General features: G+C 34.8%; 2 protein-coding genes and 1 long non-coding RNA gene across 6 annotated transcripts in view; all 3 read right to left on the reverse strand.

The window, feature by feature from the left end:
- The window catches only part of LOC139975636 (receptor-type tyrosine-protein phosphatase kappa-like), a 30,686-nt gene extending 21,475 nt beyond the window's left edge, over positions 1 to 9,211 (reverse strand). Inside the window, exons 1-8 of the mRNA XM_071983710.1 lie at positions 9,137 to 9,211; positions 7,400 to 7,487; positions 6,431 to 6,507; positions 4,686 to 4,722; positions 3,234 to 3,331; positions 1,975 to 2,091; positions 1,371 to 1,528; positions 242 to 377 (exon numbers count right to left, since the gene is read on the reverse strand). Coding sequence (XP_071839811.1) covers positions 242 to 377; positions 1,371 to 1,528; positions 1,975 to 2,091; positions 3,234 to 3,331; positions 4,686 to 4,722; positions 6,431 to 6,507; positions 7,400 to 7,487; positions 9,137 to 9,211 — 786 coding nt within the window. The remainder of the gene's footprint in view (positions 1 to 241; positions 378 to 1,370; positions 1,529 to 1,974; positions 2,092 to 3,233; positions 3,332 to 4,685; positions 4,723 to 6,430; positions 6,508 to 7,399; positions 7,488 to 9,136) is intronic.
- Positions 1 to 17,476, reverse strand: part of LOC139955968 (uncharacterized) — a 595,985-nt gene that overhangs the window by 485,178 nt on the left and 93,331 nt on the right. The window lies entirely within an intron of this gene.
- Positions 12,712 to 16,947, reverse strand: LOC139956275 (uncharacterized). Its single transcript, XR_011789360.1, has 2 exons — positions 15,761 to 16,947; positions 12,712 to 12,883 (listed from the first exon to the last, which is right to left on the reverse strand). It is a non-coding gene; the product is annotated as an uncharacterized lncRNA (long non-coding RNA).

Raw genomic sequence — 17,476 nt, forward strand, 5'->3', positions numbered from 1 at the left:
ATAGACACATTTTTAACTGAGCTACATCAAGATATCCATATAAATATTTGCTATGATTTGGATACTAGTATTTCCATAGGTTTCCTTCTTTAAACAGCTCTAGTAGCATCAAGTGAAACTTATTTTGTAGTTATTTTAACAACTGTAACATGTTCACAGAAGACATGAATATCATTGTTAATTTATCAATTCTGTATCCTTTCATTGTATATACAAGGTAATACTGGCAAGACATGACTACCTTGACTTGTACAGACTGTCTCCTGCGCTGTCGCATTTCTGTCACAAACTTGTAGACATTAACCTTTCCTTCAGCCTGTGCCATATCTAACATGGCGTCAAGGGTGATGTAGGTTCCTGTTCGTCCAACTCCAGCACTAAATATGCAGAGAAAATAAATCATTCAAAAGCAGAATAATTGATCAAACTACAGAAACAGATAACATTATAATGATGGGAATCAAAACTTGCTCCCCAGTACCCATTGCTATGACAGGTCGGTTCCTGGGTACTCACAAGGCCTTTACTAAGTACATGCGTAAGCCTAAAGTTTCTATGTATAGGCTATGCAGTCCTCACTCATGCACATTGTATAAGACTGTAAAAACACAGCTCGTTTAACCTGAGAACTGATTACTGAGAACTGGCTACCAAGTCAAATATTTATATTTACAGCTTACATGTTATGTACATGACGATATTTTTTAGTGATCAATGAAAAAGTGTTGTAACTTGCAAGTGTGCATCTTTATATGGCCTTCAAGTCTTACAGTGCAATGTCCCATTGAATTAATTATTCGTAAAACTGTGGTTTGTGTTATTGAAGAGTTCCTTACAGCATTTGTTGGACTATATTTGTAGTGATTTGCTATAATTACCTGTAAGCTATGGAAGATAATTAATAGTATATTTTGCAAACGAAGGTTTCCTACAAGAATGTTACAGCACTCATAGGGCACTGCAGTATCTGGGCTAGGCCTATCCTATTCTTTCATTGTTGTGCATTAAGGCTAGTGCTCCAGGTCTTTGCTATTTATAAATTAGTTGGAAAGTCTGTGGAGACTGTCTATGAACCCTTATTTTTATATGGTGATGTCTGTTGTGTCATCATGGGTGAATCACATTTTGCTTGATGGTTCGAAGTTTTGAACAGTTCTGCTAAACTTTTCTGGGGACTATTCCACTGAATTTGACGGGGGGGGGGGGGGGGAAGTATACAAGATGCCTGACAATTATGGTAATATGCAACTGAAATACAAACTGATATAAAGATACTATCAATACTTCCTAAAGGCTATAAATGCAATGTACAATGGTAATGCAAGGATATCGTGGTCCAGTAACCTTAATTCTGTTTCTTTTTTTTTTACCTGCAATGGACGATGGTATTTGGGACTTTTTTCTGACTAGTATTATTCCTCACAATGTTCAGGAAAGCCAGAATTGGATCTAAGAATTCTGGAATTTTCATATCGCCCCAATCAGTGAAGTGAAAATGCTTAACTGTCCGGGATTCTCCTCCACGTTTCTAGGCAGGAAACAATTCAATCAAAATATTAGTTATATTGAGCTCTGAAATATAATATTAGGAATTACTAAACATGTAAAGAAACCCCAGAAAAGGCTGAGTCAATATCAACAATACGGATATCTCCATATGCTAGCAGTGTCATTGTGTGAAATTGCTAAAAAGTTAATTTTCTACTCTGATTGGCTGCAGTGATGATGCAACACACACATATCTGTTTTTTGACCAAACATTTAACTTTTGCCTGTTTTGCACTGATCTTTCAACTTTATATTTGCTAGTTTTGTATAAATTTCTGTTAAACCTATGCACACACACACACTCACACATACTAATAAGCAACATATAGTTAGAGACCCATTTTAGGAACTCATATGTCCATAAACTGCAGATAGCTAAATATCAGGAAGTATATAAATATGGAGTATAAAGAAAAATGAACTTACCAGAGCAATGGTAAACATTCTGTAATCATACTGGAAATGTTCCTCCAGTTTTTCACATTTGACGAGTAAACCCCCGTAAATTGATTCCTGGTCAGGCCAATACTTCAAACATACTTTCTGAGACGATTAAGAAGATGGGATTGAACGTTTTAGTGAAAAGGAATAATTGCTGTGAGTGGTGCAGATTCATCCATGAGAGCCTTTTTTCAACAAACAATATGATACACTTAAAGGCTACAGAGTGTGACCACAACACCTCTTCCCACCACATCCCCTATCCCATGCAATGCACTTAGGAGTAAACATTGATCCTGATCTTAGACTTAAAAATCATACTTTGAAGTTGATTGTTTATACAGGTTACCAGGTTTACCTCACTAACACCTGTTCTAATCTACAATGGACATTCAGCCCACCCACCTATTGACATTAGTAATAACTATGACCTTTGTGTCAGCATGGTAGTAAATCTATTGTTCAAATAGATTATACTTGCCTACAGGAAAATGTGGCGGACCTACGTTTTCATAGCTATAGATCACATTAACCATGGACACATTAACTATATAACAAGATGCAGGCATACAGATTTATACTGTACATTACATATAACATGGACATACATGAACCTTTTTCAAGATGCATGTAGATTGAGCTATATGTCACACTAAAGATGGATACATTAATTGTTACAAGATGCTGGTATATAGACTTATAGGTTACATATAACATGGACATACATGAACCTTTTTCAAGATGCAGTAGATAGAGCTATATGTCACGCTAAAGATGGATATGTTAACTGTTACAAGATGCTGGTATACAGACTTATAGGTTACATATAACATGGACATACATGAACCTTTTTCAAGATGCTGGTAGATTGAGCTATATGTCACACTAAAGATGGATACATTAATTGTTACAAGATGCTGGTATATAGACTTATAGGTTACATATAACATGGACATACATGAACCTTTTTCAAGATGCTGGTAGATTGAGCTATATGTCACACTAAAGATGGATACATTAATTGTTACAAGATGCTGGTATATAGACTTATAGGTTACATATAACATGGACATACATGAACCTTTTTCAAGATGCAGTAGATAGAGCTATATGTCACGCTAAAGATGGATATGTTAACTGTTACAAGATGCTGGTATACAGACTTATAGGTTACATATAACATGGACATACATGAGCCTTTTACAAGATGCAGGTAGATTGTATGTAATTTTAATTTCTAATACCTTCTCTCCGTCAATTAGCGATGTCAGCATGACAATTGTAGCAACATTCTCTTGCCAGACCATTTGCCAGAAATCAACTAAAGAAGCTTCATTGGGACCTATTAATGTAGAACAGGTATAATTTTATCAAAATTTCTAATATTTCTGTGATTAACAAGGTCACTTAAAGACATACTTTCTTATGACAGTTTGACTTTAGTCATTTCAAGGTCAATGCAATTAAAGGCAATTAAACAATGATTTGATAACTTCATTACTTTTCAATTAATGCAAAACATTTAGGGAATGTTTTTATTTGGATTCAGAAAATCTGTGGTTAGGAGTTATAGTTCCTTGATGAATTTACTGTTCATATCAGAGAAATTAATTCTTGAAAGCTACTTGTGTATTGCTGCCTGCAATCTTAGTGTTGTTTCCAACCGTTGGTACATTGCCTACAAAATCGAAGAAAGAGTGAACGAGTAACTTTCTACCAGTAAGAGATTGCTAACAGTCAAATGTTGCAGGAGTTCTTACTTCTTTATAGAGCTAGCTTTATCAGTTGTTTTACTTTTGTAATACATTTTGCAGAAGTTTCTACCAGGTGCCACAGTCAATGCTAATAAAATAAAATCACTGCTAGAAAGACTTTGCAGGAAATTGCTCAAGACAAAAGGTAGAGACTTGTTGACTTAATTGTTCATAGTACTTAACTAACAATAATGTAAAATGCTGTGATTTATGATACTGCATATATTTAGCTTTCCAATTGTAGCAGCTCTCACATGTTCATATTTAGCATTGATTTTATGAAGCCATGATCAAAGACAAAACCATGATTTTTTTTATTCTAAATATTGCTGTAGGCTCTAGTGTCCACCTCATCGTCATCTCCATTGTTGGCCTCAATGTCAGCTCCAGTGTCAGCTCTTAGGCTCAGCTCTGCTCATTAAAATATTTAGTCTTTGATTTTAAGCCCTTAAATAATAATGTCAGGCGCTGGTGTTAGGCTCAAATGTTGTGCCCAGTGTCAAGCAGCCCAAATGTTGTATGCTCATTGAAATATTTAGGCTCTAGATTAAGTCCTGACACTTAAAAACATAAGTTAAGGTACAATCAAACCCTGAAATGGGGTTTACATGTCAGGGCCAAATCAACCCAGTCTATTTCGTTCAACCTCAATACGGTGTTAGTAAACCAGAAATACAAAACCCACAGAACACTCCACTCAAAAACACTGAAAAACAGCAATTTTTTATAGGACAAGAGAATAATGATTCCATTTGTAGATTTGAGCCTGGAACCTTACAGAAAACATCTTTTTTACTGAAATTTCAGAGGTCCAAATTATAATTGGGAAATGGAAAAGCAGAGCTGTTTATGTGTTAGTATTTTATTCAGTGCACCCTTACAATTTTGCACAAAAATTGTTAGTGACACCTTCACCACCCCAATGACCTTTTGGAAACATACCTTGTGTTGCAATGAACTTTTTTGGGGCTTTGTAACCCTGAGAAAGCGAAATCAGAAACTTTAATCAGTTACTTGAGTTTCCCGGTTGAAGTAGTAACGCTGCAACATCGTTCAGGTTTAACAGAGTCTAAGCATTTATGTGTCATCATAAAGATTGGCAATTAAATTTATAGTTCATATAAAAGTCTAATGTACAACAATTCTAACTAATATCTATTCATAAATAATTATTTTCTGTTGGCTGAAGTTGATTTCTTGGCAAACAGTTGGAAAAACTCCTGCATCTTTAGGCAACAACTTTATCCTCATAGCATTTTGTATAACAAAAGATATAAATTTTTCGACTTTTGTGAAATTTTGTTAATGCATCTGGCATCAGCAGAATGGATGATACCATCCAGGAAATTCTGCTGAGAACTGTATTTGTCTAACATATGTGAGAGTATCCATTATTTTAACTGTTTGGCTCCCCACAGCTCCTTTGGTTGAGGGTTGGACACCCTGCAAAAAGTTTCCAACCAATGTTAAACTTTTACTTATTATCGGTGCTCGTAATCACATTCATGTGCATGATATACTTATCGATTCAGAAAACGTTTGTTTTCACCTTTTATGTGACGATTTAAAGCTCTATGAGGTTAATATGTATTCCATTTGTATTCTTTCTAAGATTGACTTTTAGAGCTCGTCAGTGGGGAGCATAATATACAGTATATCAATAACCTTTACTCTGTCATATGTGTCACCCTATCTCCCTCCATTGGGGTCACTACAAGGACAACCTAACTACTCCATGCTAAACACATATTTCATTTCAAATAAGATGCTTTTTGATGAAATGCTAAGTACAGGGAACCTTGGCAGCTGAGAAAACATTCAACTGAACCAGTTTTCAAGAATACATTCAACTAGAATATCATAATAGCATCACATTAGCAAATTAAGTTTTAGTGACATTTGGCAGATTCATGAAAACTTGACAAGGTCAGATTCAGTACTTATATCAAATACATGAGTCATTAATATAGTCTTAGGATAGGCCACATTGAATACTAAAATATGAGGCAGTGATATAGTGTGATATAGTGTGATTATGGATCACATTCAATATTTATCATATATGAGGCACTGATATGATGTGAGTATAGATCACATTCAATACTGACATCAATAAGAACATTGATATAGTCGAAGTATGGATCACATTCAACCTTACATTAATATGAAGCACTGATACAGTCTGCGGATGGATCACTTTAATATTTACATCAATATATGAGGCATTGATATAGTGTCAGTAGAGACCACATTCAATACTTACATCAATATGAAGCATTAATATACTGTGAGTATGGATCACATTCAATGTTTACATCAATATATCTTGCATTAATTAGTATAGTGTGATAATCCATCACTTTCAATACTTACATCAATATCTGATGAATTAATACAGTGTGAGTATGGATCACTTCAATGCTTACATCAATATGAAGCATTGATATACTGTGAGTATGGATCACATTCCATACGTCAATATCTGATGAATTAATATAGTGTGAGTATGGATCATGTTCAATACTTACATCGATATATGAGGCATTATGTAGTGTGAGTATGGATCACATTTAATACTTACATCAATGTAGGAGGCATTGTGTAGTGTGAGTATGGATCTCATTCAACACTTACATCAATATATGAGGCATTGTGTAGCGTGAGTATGGATCACATTTAATACTTACATCAATGTAGGAGGCATTTATGTAGTCTGAGTGTGGACCATCAATTACTTGCTTCAGCATAACACGAGAATTGTCATCTGTGAATGGATAATTCAATGGAATTCAGTTCTGTTTAGCTTTTTCTTCACATGTACGAAACAGCTTTATGGTAGTAAGTACACATCATGGACACTTATGACCATTAAAGGAAAGAAAAAAATAATATCAACGGCGAAAAACATCGCAAAATTTGAGCAGAAGGGTCAGACTTCCAACATTTAGCAGAAATAGTGCATTCTGACAGTAAGAGAAGATATATATATACTGCAAAGCATTTGTACTGATTACAATCTACGTAGTCACACATTGTCTTTCTTGCAATTTGCTTAGCTGTCCTAGTAGGGCAAATGTAGGAATTAATGTTAAACGATTCCTCAAATGACCTTTGACCTCCATATAAAAACAAATCAAGAAAGGGTACTCACCACTTTCATTATGCCTTAATCCTCCTTAATCATTATGCCTCTGATCTCCACAAAAAGACAGTGGGCCTTTAAATATTTAAGATTGATCCACTGCCAAGTATGAAGTTGTTTATAATACCCTTAGAGTCTTGTGACTACTTTTGCAGATTTTGACCAGTTGACCTCAAGTGACCTTTGATTCCAACCACTTTCAGGGAGGCTTTTGTACTCATTAAGTTTTCTGCATACCAAGTACAGAGCAGAGCATTATGTTTGGAATTCATAAAAATATTTCATTTAAGGTTAATAACTTTTTAAATTTCAAAATGAGTAGCCATATTATTCATTATTCAGCTGTGGGACAACACATTCAAAAACCAAAATTTTAATTTGGGCCACCGTGGACATCTCAAATCCCAAACTGAATGGTGTGAAATGTACTGACCTGAATTTAAAAATTATGCAAATGTTCTCATACTCCCAACAATTAAAATGATTATTAGCCAGAAGTCCTTATTCAACTTACATGGAAGGATGTTTAGGTAGCGATTCTTTGATTTGTTTTCTGGCTTTCCGGCTACAGTACACGGGTAGAGTTGATCTGTAGGTAATGTCTGGTGAAATAAATTCAATACAATAAAGATATTCAGTTTAATTGGTTACCACTGATAATTCAGCTTCTAAGTGGATGTACCCTCAGCAGCTTAGGGAAGACTTGCAAATATTGGCTTGCAAATATTGACTTGCAAATATTGACTTGCAAATATACACAACAAGCATACAAGAAATGGCTGTCATAGAATTCAGTCTTCGTGTGCATTCAAGTATGTGTGTAAGTTTAAGCCATTGGACTGGTTGTCTGCAAAGCACCCAGTTTCAAAGATTTGTCCTCTACAAAATCAGGTAGTATGTACACAGATCATATCTGATCAGTATAATCTTACACTAACCAGTAACTGCACATTAACAGATTACACTCCCAATTGTCACGTCAGAGGTCTCATCAAAATTTTAGATACAAGATTAAAGTTTTGAATGGGATTGTGTTAAAGTTTAAATACCTTAAATTCAGTAAAGAAATTATCTTTTCTGTTTTGTTTCTTCTGTTTGACATAGATAACCAAGTCCGATATCCTGATTAGCTTGTCATCAATATCCGCATATTCTCCCGGCTCCCCTACACTGCTATTACTGTCAGTCTCGTTGGGGTTATATCCTGGATTAGTCACAAATCTGCTGCTAATTAGTTCTTTGAAAGAGAGTATAACCACTTTGATCTGTAAATTTAGCTATAATTAACAGGTATGGAATTTAAATCAGAAATCTCTACAATAGTTCAACTTTGTGCTTCAAAAACTGAGCTGGCCATTTACTCAGCTTAACACAAACCATTGTTTGGGATTGTTAGGTGATTTAAACATATGCAAAATAATTATAATTTAAAAGACTGTAGTTGACTTCAAACATAGACATGATCATTCATACGAAATATTGCTCCTGCAAGAGAATAATTTTCATTACAAAAGTAAAGAGAAGATTCTTTCACTGATTTGTCACTGTACACAGCTTAAACAATTAATCAATCATAATACACAGTTTAGCATTTAACTAACTATTTCAAATCACATATTACATCGTTAGATTAATTTTAAAAGTTCATGGTGGGATCCTAAACTTGGTCAAACACACAAGGGCTAGATCATTATAGGAAAATTAAGTAACAATTATTTTTGGATATTTTTTAAATGATTCCTGAACAATTTTAGAGCTACTTGGTAATTAACATGTTGTAACTCTGTTACTGGGGAACTTGCATACTTTCAATATGTGGTCAAACAACTGAAGACTGACATTATTACATTAATAATTGCAATTCACTTCAAGGCTGCAAATATTTAGTATAGACCTAGTCATTATTTTTTGTACAGTTGTATCACACTCAAAGATTACTGGAAGATAAAGAAACAAACAAACCCATCAGAAGGATGCACCAAATGGACGCAAATGGAGTATATTACAACTTCATATCTGCGGGACACTACATTTTCTATACAAGAGCATATGATTAGGGACAACCAACCAGTTGCAACAACATTAATCTCTTGAGATTGACTGAGGTGTGGCTAAGTATGTGTGATTTATACCAAACAAGTAATGCCTTTTATAACACAACTCAAAATACAGCTTTGAAGTATGAAATATATTTTATTTACTTTGTACATTTGATATTGATAATACACAAACATCTTTATAACTTTCTCACCAGATGGTGTAAGATGGTAGCTTCTAGTTTTCTGTCTGTACAAACATCTGTAAACATAATATTGAACGAAAGCATTGTGATAATGAAATAACATGAAGTATTGCTTAAGCATGCTCTCTTTCTTGTTTTCTGAATTTTCTTAGTGTCTTGCATCTTTTAATAACTCTTCCCATCATCCAATTTGTTTGATCTATAGATACAAGTTGTATAATAGTATATGTTGCTATGGAAACTGCTGATCAGAATGACTGTTACATCAGCTATACCATACAGGGTGTAGGTGTTATGTGGAGGCAGGTGTTTAATGATTGAACCAGTTTTGTGATAGATATCTAGAACATGAAGCTTGTTTGAGGGTATTATACCAATAGAGTAGTGCACGTCTACCTGAGAAGTTAACTGTGGACCTATTGAGGTGACTTCTTTGGTGCGTTTTCATTCATCACTAGTTTTATAATTGTATGCTGAAGACATGGAAATAAACTATGGAATATTTAAAAATTTGGAGGATTTTAAGCAATTTAGACAATCATAATTGAACTGGAACCATTCCATGATGAGAACAGGATGGCATGTGGGTTGGTAAGTAACATGCTAATCATACCTCTTCTAGCTCAAACTGAAAATTGTCATGATATAGATAACTTTGTATGAGACATGATTGTTCAATCTATCTGCTATCATATCATATGGTGGGTATTTAATGTCAGTTGAAAACTTCATTTGATGCTCTAGTGACATTGGAAAGAGACAAATCTAGTGTGTAAGTCATTGTTGCTATTAATTGTGGTATGACTCCTACTTTGTATTTTCCTCTAACATTGTTATTCTCTGCTAAGAAAATCAAGTTTGTTCTCTGGCAATAGATGTGTAGAATCATTGCATTAACAACAAATTATAAAGATGATGTATTGTTAGTAAAAATAACTTCAGTAACTTAATGTAAAGAAATATGAGCGATGTTTTAATGATCCATTTCAAGGAGTTTTTCTAGAGGCATATAGACAAAAACAATATTTATAGATCCTATACTATACACAAATTCAACTCAACCATGAGAGTTATTGCTGCATACACTAACATAACACATAAACAAGAGAGAAATGAACTTGCTATGTGCTACTTAGGCTAAACCATGAAAATGCAAACAATGTATGTTGCTATATGGTAGTGCAACTAAGACATTTCTATGTGCCATAAGTTAACTTAGTTTAACTGTACTGCATGTTTCAAATAAATTAGGACCACTCTCATACTAATGTCATTTTTTAACTTCCAGAAGGAATCATGTAAAGTAGCTGTTACTAACTTTGAAAGCAAGAATTGATAAATAAAGTGCTCACCTTATCCAACATCCACAAAGTACTAAAAAAACAAGGATGAACATGATCACACTTAAGGGTACAGCTATAAAAGTCAGCAATGGAACTGTGGGGAAAAGAAAAGGTTGACAATATTTTTTAACTCATAACAAACAACTCTAAAAACTAATTGACTCTTAAACACACATACACAAAACGGTCACACAGTGGAACGTATTTCTCAAGGACAAGGGATGGATCATATAAAGCTACATAACAATTCCTACACACACCTTGAAATGCAGCACACCCACAAATTACAGGTTAATGAGCATGGTGAACACATGTTCACCATGCTCATTAACCTTTCTGTATTCTGTGCGTGTTTTTTGTCCCTTCTGTTACTGTTACTTGTCATTTTCCCTTTGAAGAAGATCCTGCTAGGATCTAAACGTCAGGCAAACTTACTTTAACACATTCTCCTACACAGGCTCTCTAGTGGATAAGCAGTTTGCTAACAGTTTTATTTTATTTATATTTTTATTTATATCTGTCTATTTAGTTTTCATTTGTCTATTTTCTCCACACCTTTCTGTCTTTGTCCTTTACAAGTTTATTCCCTACCCCCTAATTTATTCCCTACCCCCTTCCCTTAATCCTCTCTTTGTCACTCCACTGTGTATCTCATACTTCTCCTCTTCCCCTGTTGGTTTCTTTCTTTCGTCTCTCCATCCCTTGTCTACTAATCCCCTTACATCTATCTCTGTGTTCACCACACTAATTAACCTCTCTGTATTCTGTGCATGTTTTTGTCCCTTCTGTTACCGTTACTAGTCATTTAGCCTCTGAAGGTCAGGCAAGGATCAAAACGTCAGGCCAACTTACTTCTACACATTCTTTTACACAGGCTCACTAACAGTTTGCTTGCAGATTTATTTTTATTTTTTATTTAAAGTGGAAAAGTATCGACAATTCAGTTTCTTTTGTATGCAATAACACAGTGAGTTACAAACCATTCATCAACTTAGAAAAATCAATTCTTCATTCTCTCGGACTACACCTAAAAGCCAAATTCACCTCCATTGATATACCATTTAAGCTGATTGGACTAACTTTAGATGTAAGATTGTCAGATTCTTGAGATATTATTTTTTCGTATTGATTTGGGCACAATTATAATGGCAAACATTGACTAATTTTACGCAAAATAGAACGCAAATACCTTAAAAAGGAAGTTCTATTATGCACAATAAATGTTAAGTAAACATTCTATAAAACACTTTATAGTAAAATATATTTAAAGACAAACTCACTAAAGTAGATCATCTTGGGACTTTGCAGTACCATGCAGTCAGTGTATATGGAGAGGCTATTACCTACTTGTTCTTAACACTGATTGCTCACTTTCCTTAACTGCCAAGTAAGGAATCTGTCAGTCACATCGAGGCTAGCATTATCACTGTTACATTAGCATAGTCTGTTACATAATTTTTCAGTCAAAGTGTGTTAGTAGCTCTTGCAGCTCTTAACTTGGTAATTGTTGGTATTCTTTGTTTACCTCTTCACTAGCTATGATTGACAGCAGTTTAGAATGATCAGGAACCATGTAAAAGTTATTAATTACCGCAAGAATGTGATTGACACTAAGATGTAACAAACAATGATGAAATAAAACCACCCTTATCTTTATCTTGTAAAAACATACCTGAGCGATTTTTAAATCTACTAACTGGACTGGCAGGAGTTGCTCCACTACCTGTTGCTCCTGTTGTACCATCAGTAACTGGACTAGCTGATGTATCTGTAGATACCAATGAGACAGGAGTTACTCCACTAACTGTAGATCCTGCTGTACCGCCAGTAACTAAACTGGCTGGTGTATCAGTAGATACAGCTGAGACAGCTGTTGTTCCACTACCTGTAGTTCGTGTTGCATCTTCAGTAACTAAACTGGCTGGTGTATCTGTAGATACAACTAAGACAGGTGTTGTTCCACTAACTGTTGTTCCTGTTTCATTTTCAGTTACTGGACTGGCTGGTGTATCAGTAGATACAGCTGAGACCGGTGTTGCTCCACTAACTGCAGATCCTGCTGTACCATTAGTAACTAGTCTGGCTGGTATATCAGTATATACAGCTGAGACAGGTGTTGTTCCACTACCTGTTGCTCCTGTTGTACCATTAGTAACTAGACTGGCTGGTGTATCAGTAGACACAGCTGAGACAGGTGTTGTTCCACTACCTGTTGCTCCTGTTGTACCATCAGTAACTAGACTGGCTGGTGTATCTGTAGATACAGCTGAGACAGGTGTTGTTCCACTACCTGTTGCTCCTGTTGTACCATTAGTAACTAGACTGGCTGGTGTATCAGTAGACACAGCTGCGACAAGTGTTGCTCCACTAACTGTAGATCCTACTATACCATTAGTTGTATCAGTAGACGTAGCTGGGTTTAGTAAAAGAAATTTCTCTTTTGCAAAACACATATAAAATATTGTGCAAATTACTGTCATCTAAAGCAACCAGGCCAGCTGTGTCTTAATTGGAATCTGGCAGAAAACTTGAGCACATGGAAACATAGTTTTCTTTTATATATAGCCACCCAATGGCATTGATAGCATATCAGACGCAATTATGAGTGTTGAATTTATTTTTACTGCTGGAGAAGATGCATTAGAAATATATAACACTTTGCAATGGGTGACTGCTGAAGATGAAACTTGGTGATTTTTGTGCCAGTAGAAAGAACATAACCTGGTAAAGGCATTTATTTAATACACGGGACCAAAAGGTGAATGAGTGGAATTTAACATGAGGTCTCACACGTGAGAGAATAGTGTTTTTCATGACCAAATTAATTGACATCTTCTTGGAGACAAAGATCTCTCTCTCTTTCAACAAGTTACCAATAATTGACAGGTTAGTGAAGCAGAGAACTTAAATGTCATAAAAAAAAAATTCTATTAAGCAAGTACTAGTAGGGTAGCTGACAAACAATCGCTTCAATGTGGCAGGCATTTTCAGTGGGTGAATTTTTAAATGTTCTCACTTGATAATATTTAGATTTATTAATTACTGTACATATTACTGTCTATATATATATATATATTTATATATATATATATATATATATATATATATATATATATATATATATATATATATATATATATACATATATATATATATATATATATATATATATATATATATATATATATATATAAATATATATATATATATATATAGCATATCGATATAGCACTTTACATGAGAGAATATCTGAGAGCACTTTATATTAGCAAAATAAAACCAATAAATCAATGTCAAATAAAGAAAGTAGTATAAATTAATATCAATGAGGTGAATGAGCAGATAGACCACTGACTTGTGCAATAAGGCAAAAACATCGTACATTTTAAAATTTAACATAACGTCTCACGCGTGACAGGATCATGTGTGGGTTCATTGATGAACAAATTCATTGACGTCGTCTTGCGGAAGAGGACCTCTCTCTCAAGAAAGCTGTCCATATTGGCCAGGCTAGTGAAGCAAAGAACTTTAAGTACTAATAGGGCAGCTCACAAACCAAAGAATTTTTGCAAGAGTGGCAGGCATTTTTTCCTTTTTTTTTTTGTTGGGTTAAATTTGAAGATGTTTTCACTGGATAATAATAAGAAAACAATGGTTTGGGAGATTAAAGTGTTCATCTATAGGGAAGCCATCTTAAATGTAGCATTTTATATAGTAACTTTTCAACATGCCAAAAAAGAAGCAACAAAGAAATCAGATCGTTACTACAGCTTTGAGCATACGGGACTGGTCTGAACAGATACCTGTCTTTCATGAGCACCCATGGGAGAATCCCAGCCGAGGTGCAGGGTCTTAGATGTGAAACTGGTCATGAATTAGAATTTTTCTGGTGTGTTGATAGTAATTAATTTAATATATATATATATATATATATATATATATATATAGCAATTAAATGCTTTACATGAAAGAATATTTGAAAGCACTTTACATAAGAAAGAAAAAACCAATAAATCAATCAATGAAATAAAGAAACTAGTATTAACTAAGATCTATGAAGTTAAGACAAATAAAAACAAGGTTAGTCAATAAAGTATGATGAAAATATGAGTATTAAGTTGGGATTAATCACAATCAAAGGTAATCACATGGCTGATGAAGGGCCTGGGCATTCGAGAGAAAAATGCACCCACTACAATGTCATGTCAACAGTTCACTCAAGTAGGTTGGCCCCTCGCCATGTAGAATTTTAACAACAAAGCATAAATTTTGAAAAAGATTTGCTGTTTAGCTGGCAGGCATGTATTACACTCAATGCTGGAGTAATTGGATCATGTTTCCTGGGTTTTGTGACTAATCGAGCAGATGAATTCTGAATGGCTTAAAGTTTGTGGATTTCACAGTCTGGGTGGACGAACAGTACTCTATTGTAGTTATCTAAACGAGAAGTAACAACTGCATGGATTAATTATGCTGGAACTATTTTGAAGAGAAGAAAGAACATTGTACACTTTTCACTACTTATACCAATAGGCACTATTGCTCCTTGCTATATTAAAGTGTTGTATGTCATCACCAAATATCATAATATAACATGTGTAACAGCTACTAACCAACAACTGTATTCTAAGTTTGGATATAATCTGATTTCTGGTTGCGGAGTTATTGCAACTAAAAATTTGAATCCCTTCCCCCCCCCCCCAAAAAAAAGAGTTCGGTTCGAAACATATTTGGTTGTACATGGCTCAAAAATATATTTGCCCCCAAAATATTGAACCTCAAAAACTGTTGGCTAAAATGGTCCCAAAAATATTTGGCCCAACAAACTGAAAGATGTCCCAAAATGCATTCGATGTGGAAATAAAATTTAGGCACACCCTGCGGAAAAAGGGCTTGGAGGTTTTTTGAGCCCAGATGGTCCCAAAAAAGTTAGACCTACATGTACCATGCAGGCCTTCATGTAATATTCATAATGTCTGTACCAAACACAATAAGGCACACCTTCTCACTATTGTACAAACTACATAGCATCTTAAGTATTACAGAAATATACATCACTCCATTGTTGAGTTACGCACGCACACATACACACGTATGCATACTAACCTGACCATATAGGTTCCTTTGTTTCCGGCAAGGCACCAAAAAGGAACCAAAATATTAGCTGTGCAAGGCAATTTTTATCCTAGTATTTTAAAAGAATCAACATGAAGTGATTGCAGAAAATAAAAAATAGCTTGGACTTGCATTCCAGAAAGAGAAAGAGTGTTGAAGAACTACTTCAAATCACCTTCCTGTTTACGTCATTCTGGAACAAGAAGTCTGCAATAAAACCAAGCAAACAGACTACACCTACTGTCTCTGTCCCTATGAAGGAAAACAACAGAAAGTTTTGTTTACGGGGAGTCAATTGCATGACCCATTACTTTCACATAATGAATAGCAAAGGTTTCTTGTTTGTTTTCTGCTTCTCTGTTACAGTAGGTATGTTAATATACACAAGTCTTATACAAGTTGTAACATCAGAGCTGTTAATTTCAAACATTTTTGTAGGGTAGGATCTAGTAGTACCTTATTTCTTTGTCTGGATTGTTCCATTTACGAAGGAAATGTTGACATTTTTAATTTATATTTTTTTTGGTATCTCAAAAGCCAGCAAATATCACAAGTATAGGCTTTGTAATATATTTGGCCATATATCATACTGGTCTTCTTTGACTTAAAAAACAGCTAGTGTTAATCCGTTACCTCCCTCTATGATGGTAACTACAGGCACCAAACACATGGTTGGCTACAATAAGCTATAGTGCTGACATATATAGACAAAGTGCAAATGGTTTAGATCTGGCCATGCAATTAAACTTTAACAATTTTAAGACAAAACGTTAAAACTTCTATATCATTCTCAATGAAAATCAAATAAGGTTGATATATGTTATATACCTCCTGCTGCAATTGTGGTGTCTTCCTTTTCAGAGCAAGCCATCACCATCACTTGTTACACGAAAGCAATGCCTGGTATATGCAATCAGTGCTTTGAGTTTCAGATGTCAGTCCAAGATCCAGATTCCTGATAGTGACTCTAATCTTGTAAATCCAGTACTGGAACAGTCTCCATGTTGTCTTCTATCTGGCAGTTCAGTTCTCTGAGTGTTAAGGTCTTTTATTTCTGTGTTACTCTCACTAGTACTCTGGGCTACACTCACTAGAATTACCCTAAATTCATGTTTCTGGCTGTATACCAGAAATTAATAAAAACTCTTACCTCGGTAGGATGATTTCTTTCTCTCAGTGTCACATAAATCTGGCTGTCGATAAGTCAACTGATGAAACTCTTACCTTGACACATTATTCTCTGCCTCTGAGTGCTGCTAGGAGCTTCTTCTATGAACTCAAAAAGAACATCTCACCATCATCTAAGACCTGTAAACTGCTGAAATTCTAAAAATTCTGAAATTCTAAAAATTCTTTATTAATACTAACCATTAGGCATTAGCAAGATGGTTTCCATAAGGTCAGTACCACTGACGGAGCAATTCACTTGCATGGCTGTCTCTAATGTTATTTCCACTACCTTTGTTTGTTGATAACTTCTTGCATCTTCATCAGCAGTAAAGAATGCACCAGTAGCACTCAGTACCAAGTCACTCTCTGCTACCAGAGGGTTCCTAATAACAGTACAGGTGACATTAGCTGCTTGTCCAGAGTTTACTCTGACATAAGTTAGGATGATTTTCCCTGCACCATTGTCTGGAATAAAGAAATTATTTCTGTGAAAATGTTTTCTTATGGTGTCATCACTATGCTTAAATACCAGGCGACATGCAGCAGTGACTGTGGTCTAACTATTTCATATTGAATACTTACAAGACCAAAAATATCACATGTGTTTTCCTAAATTTTGCTACAAAAACAATATTTTTATCAATTATTACCCAATTGTTCTTGTGATGCCACAGGTAGGGGAGGGAGGAGGTGGGAGGGCACAAGCTCCATCAAAATAAAG

This window comes from Apostichopus japonicus, chromosome 2 (genome assembly GCF_037975245.1).
Source record: "Apostichopus japonicus isolate 1M-3 chromosome 2, ASM3797524v1, whole genome shotgun sequence".
Classification (NCBI taxonomy): Eukaryota; Metazoa; Echinodermata; class Holothuroidea; order Aspidochirotida; family Stichopodidae; genus Apostichopus; species Apostichopus japonicus.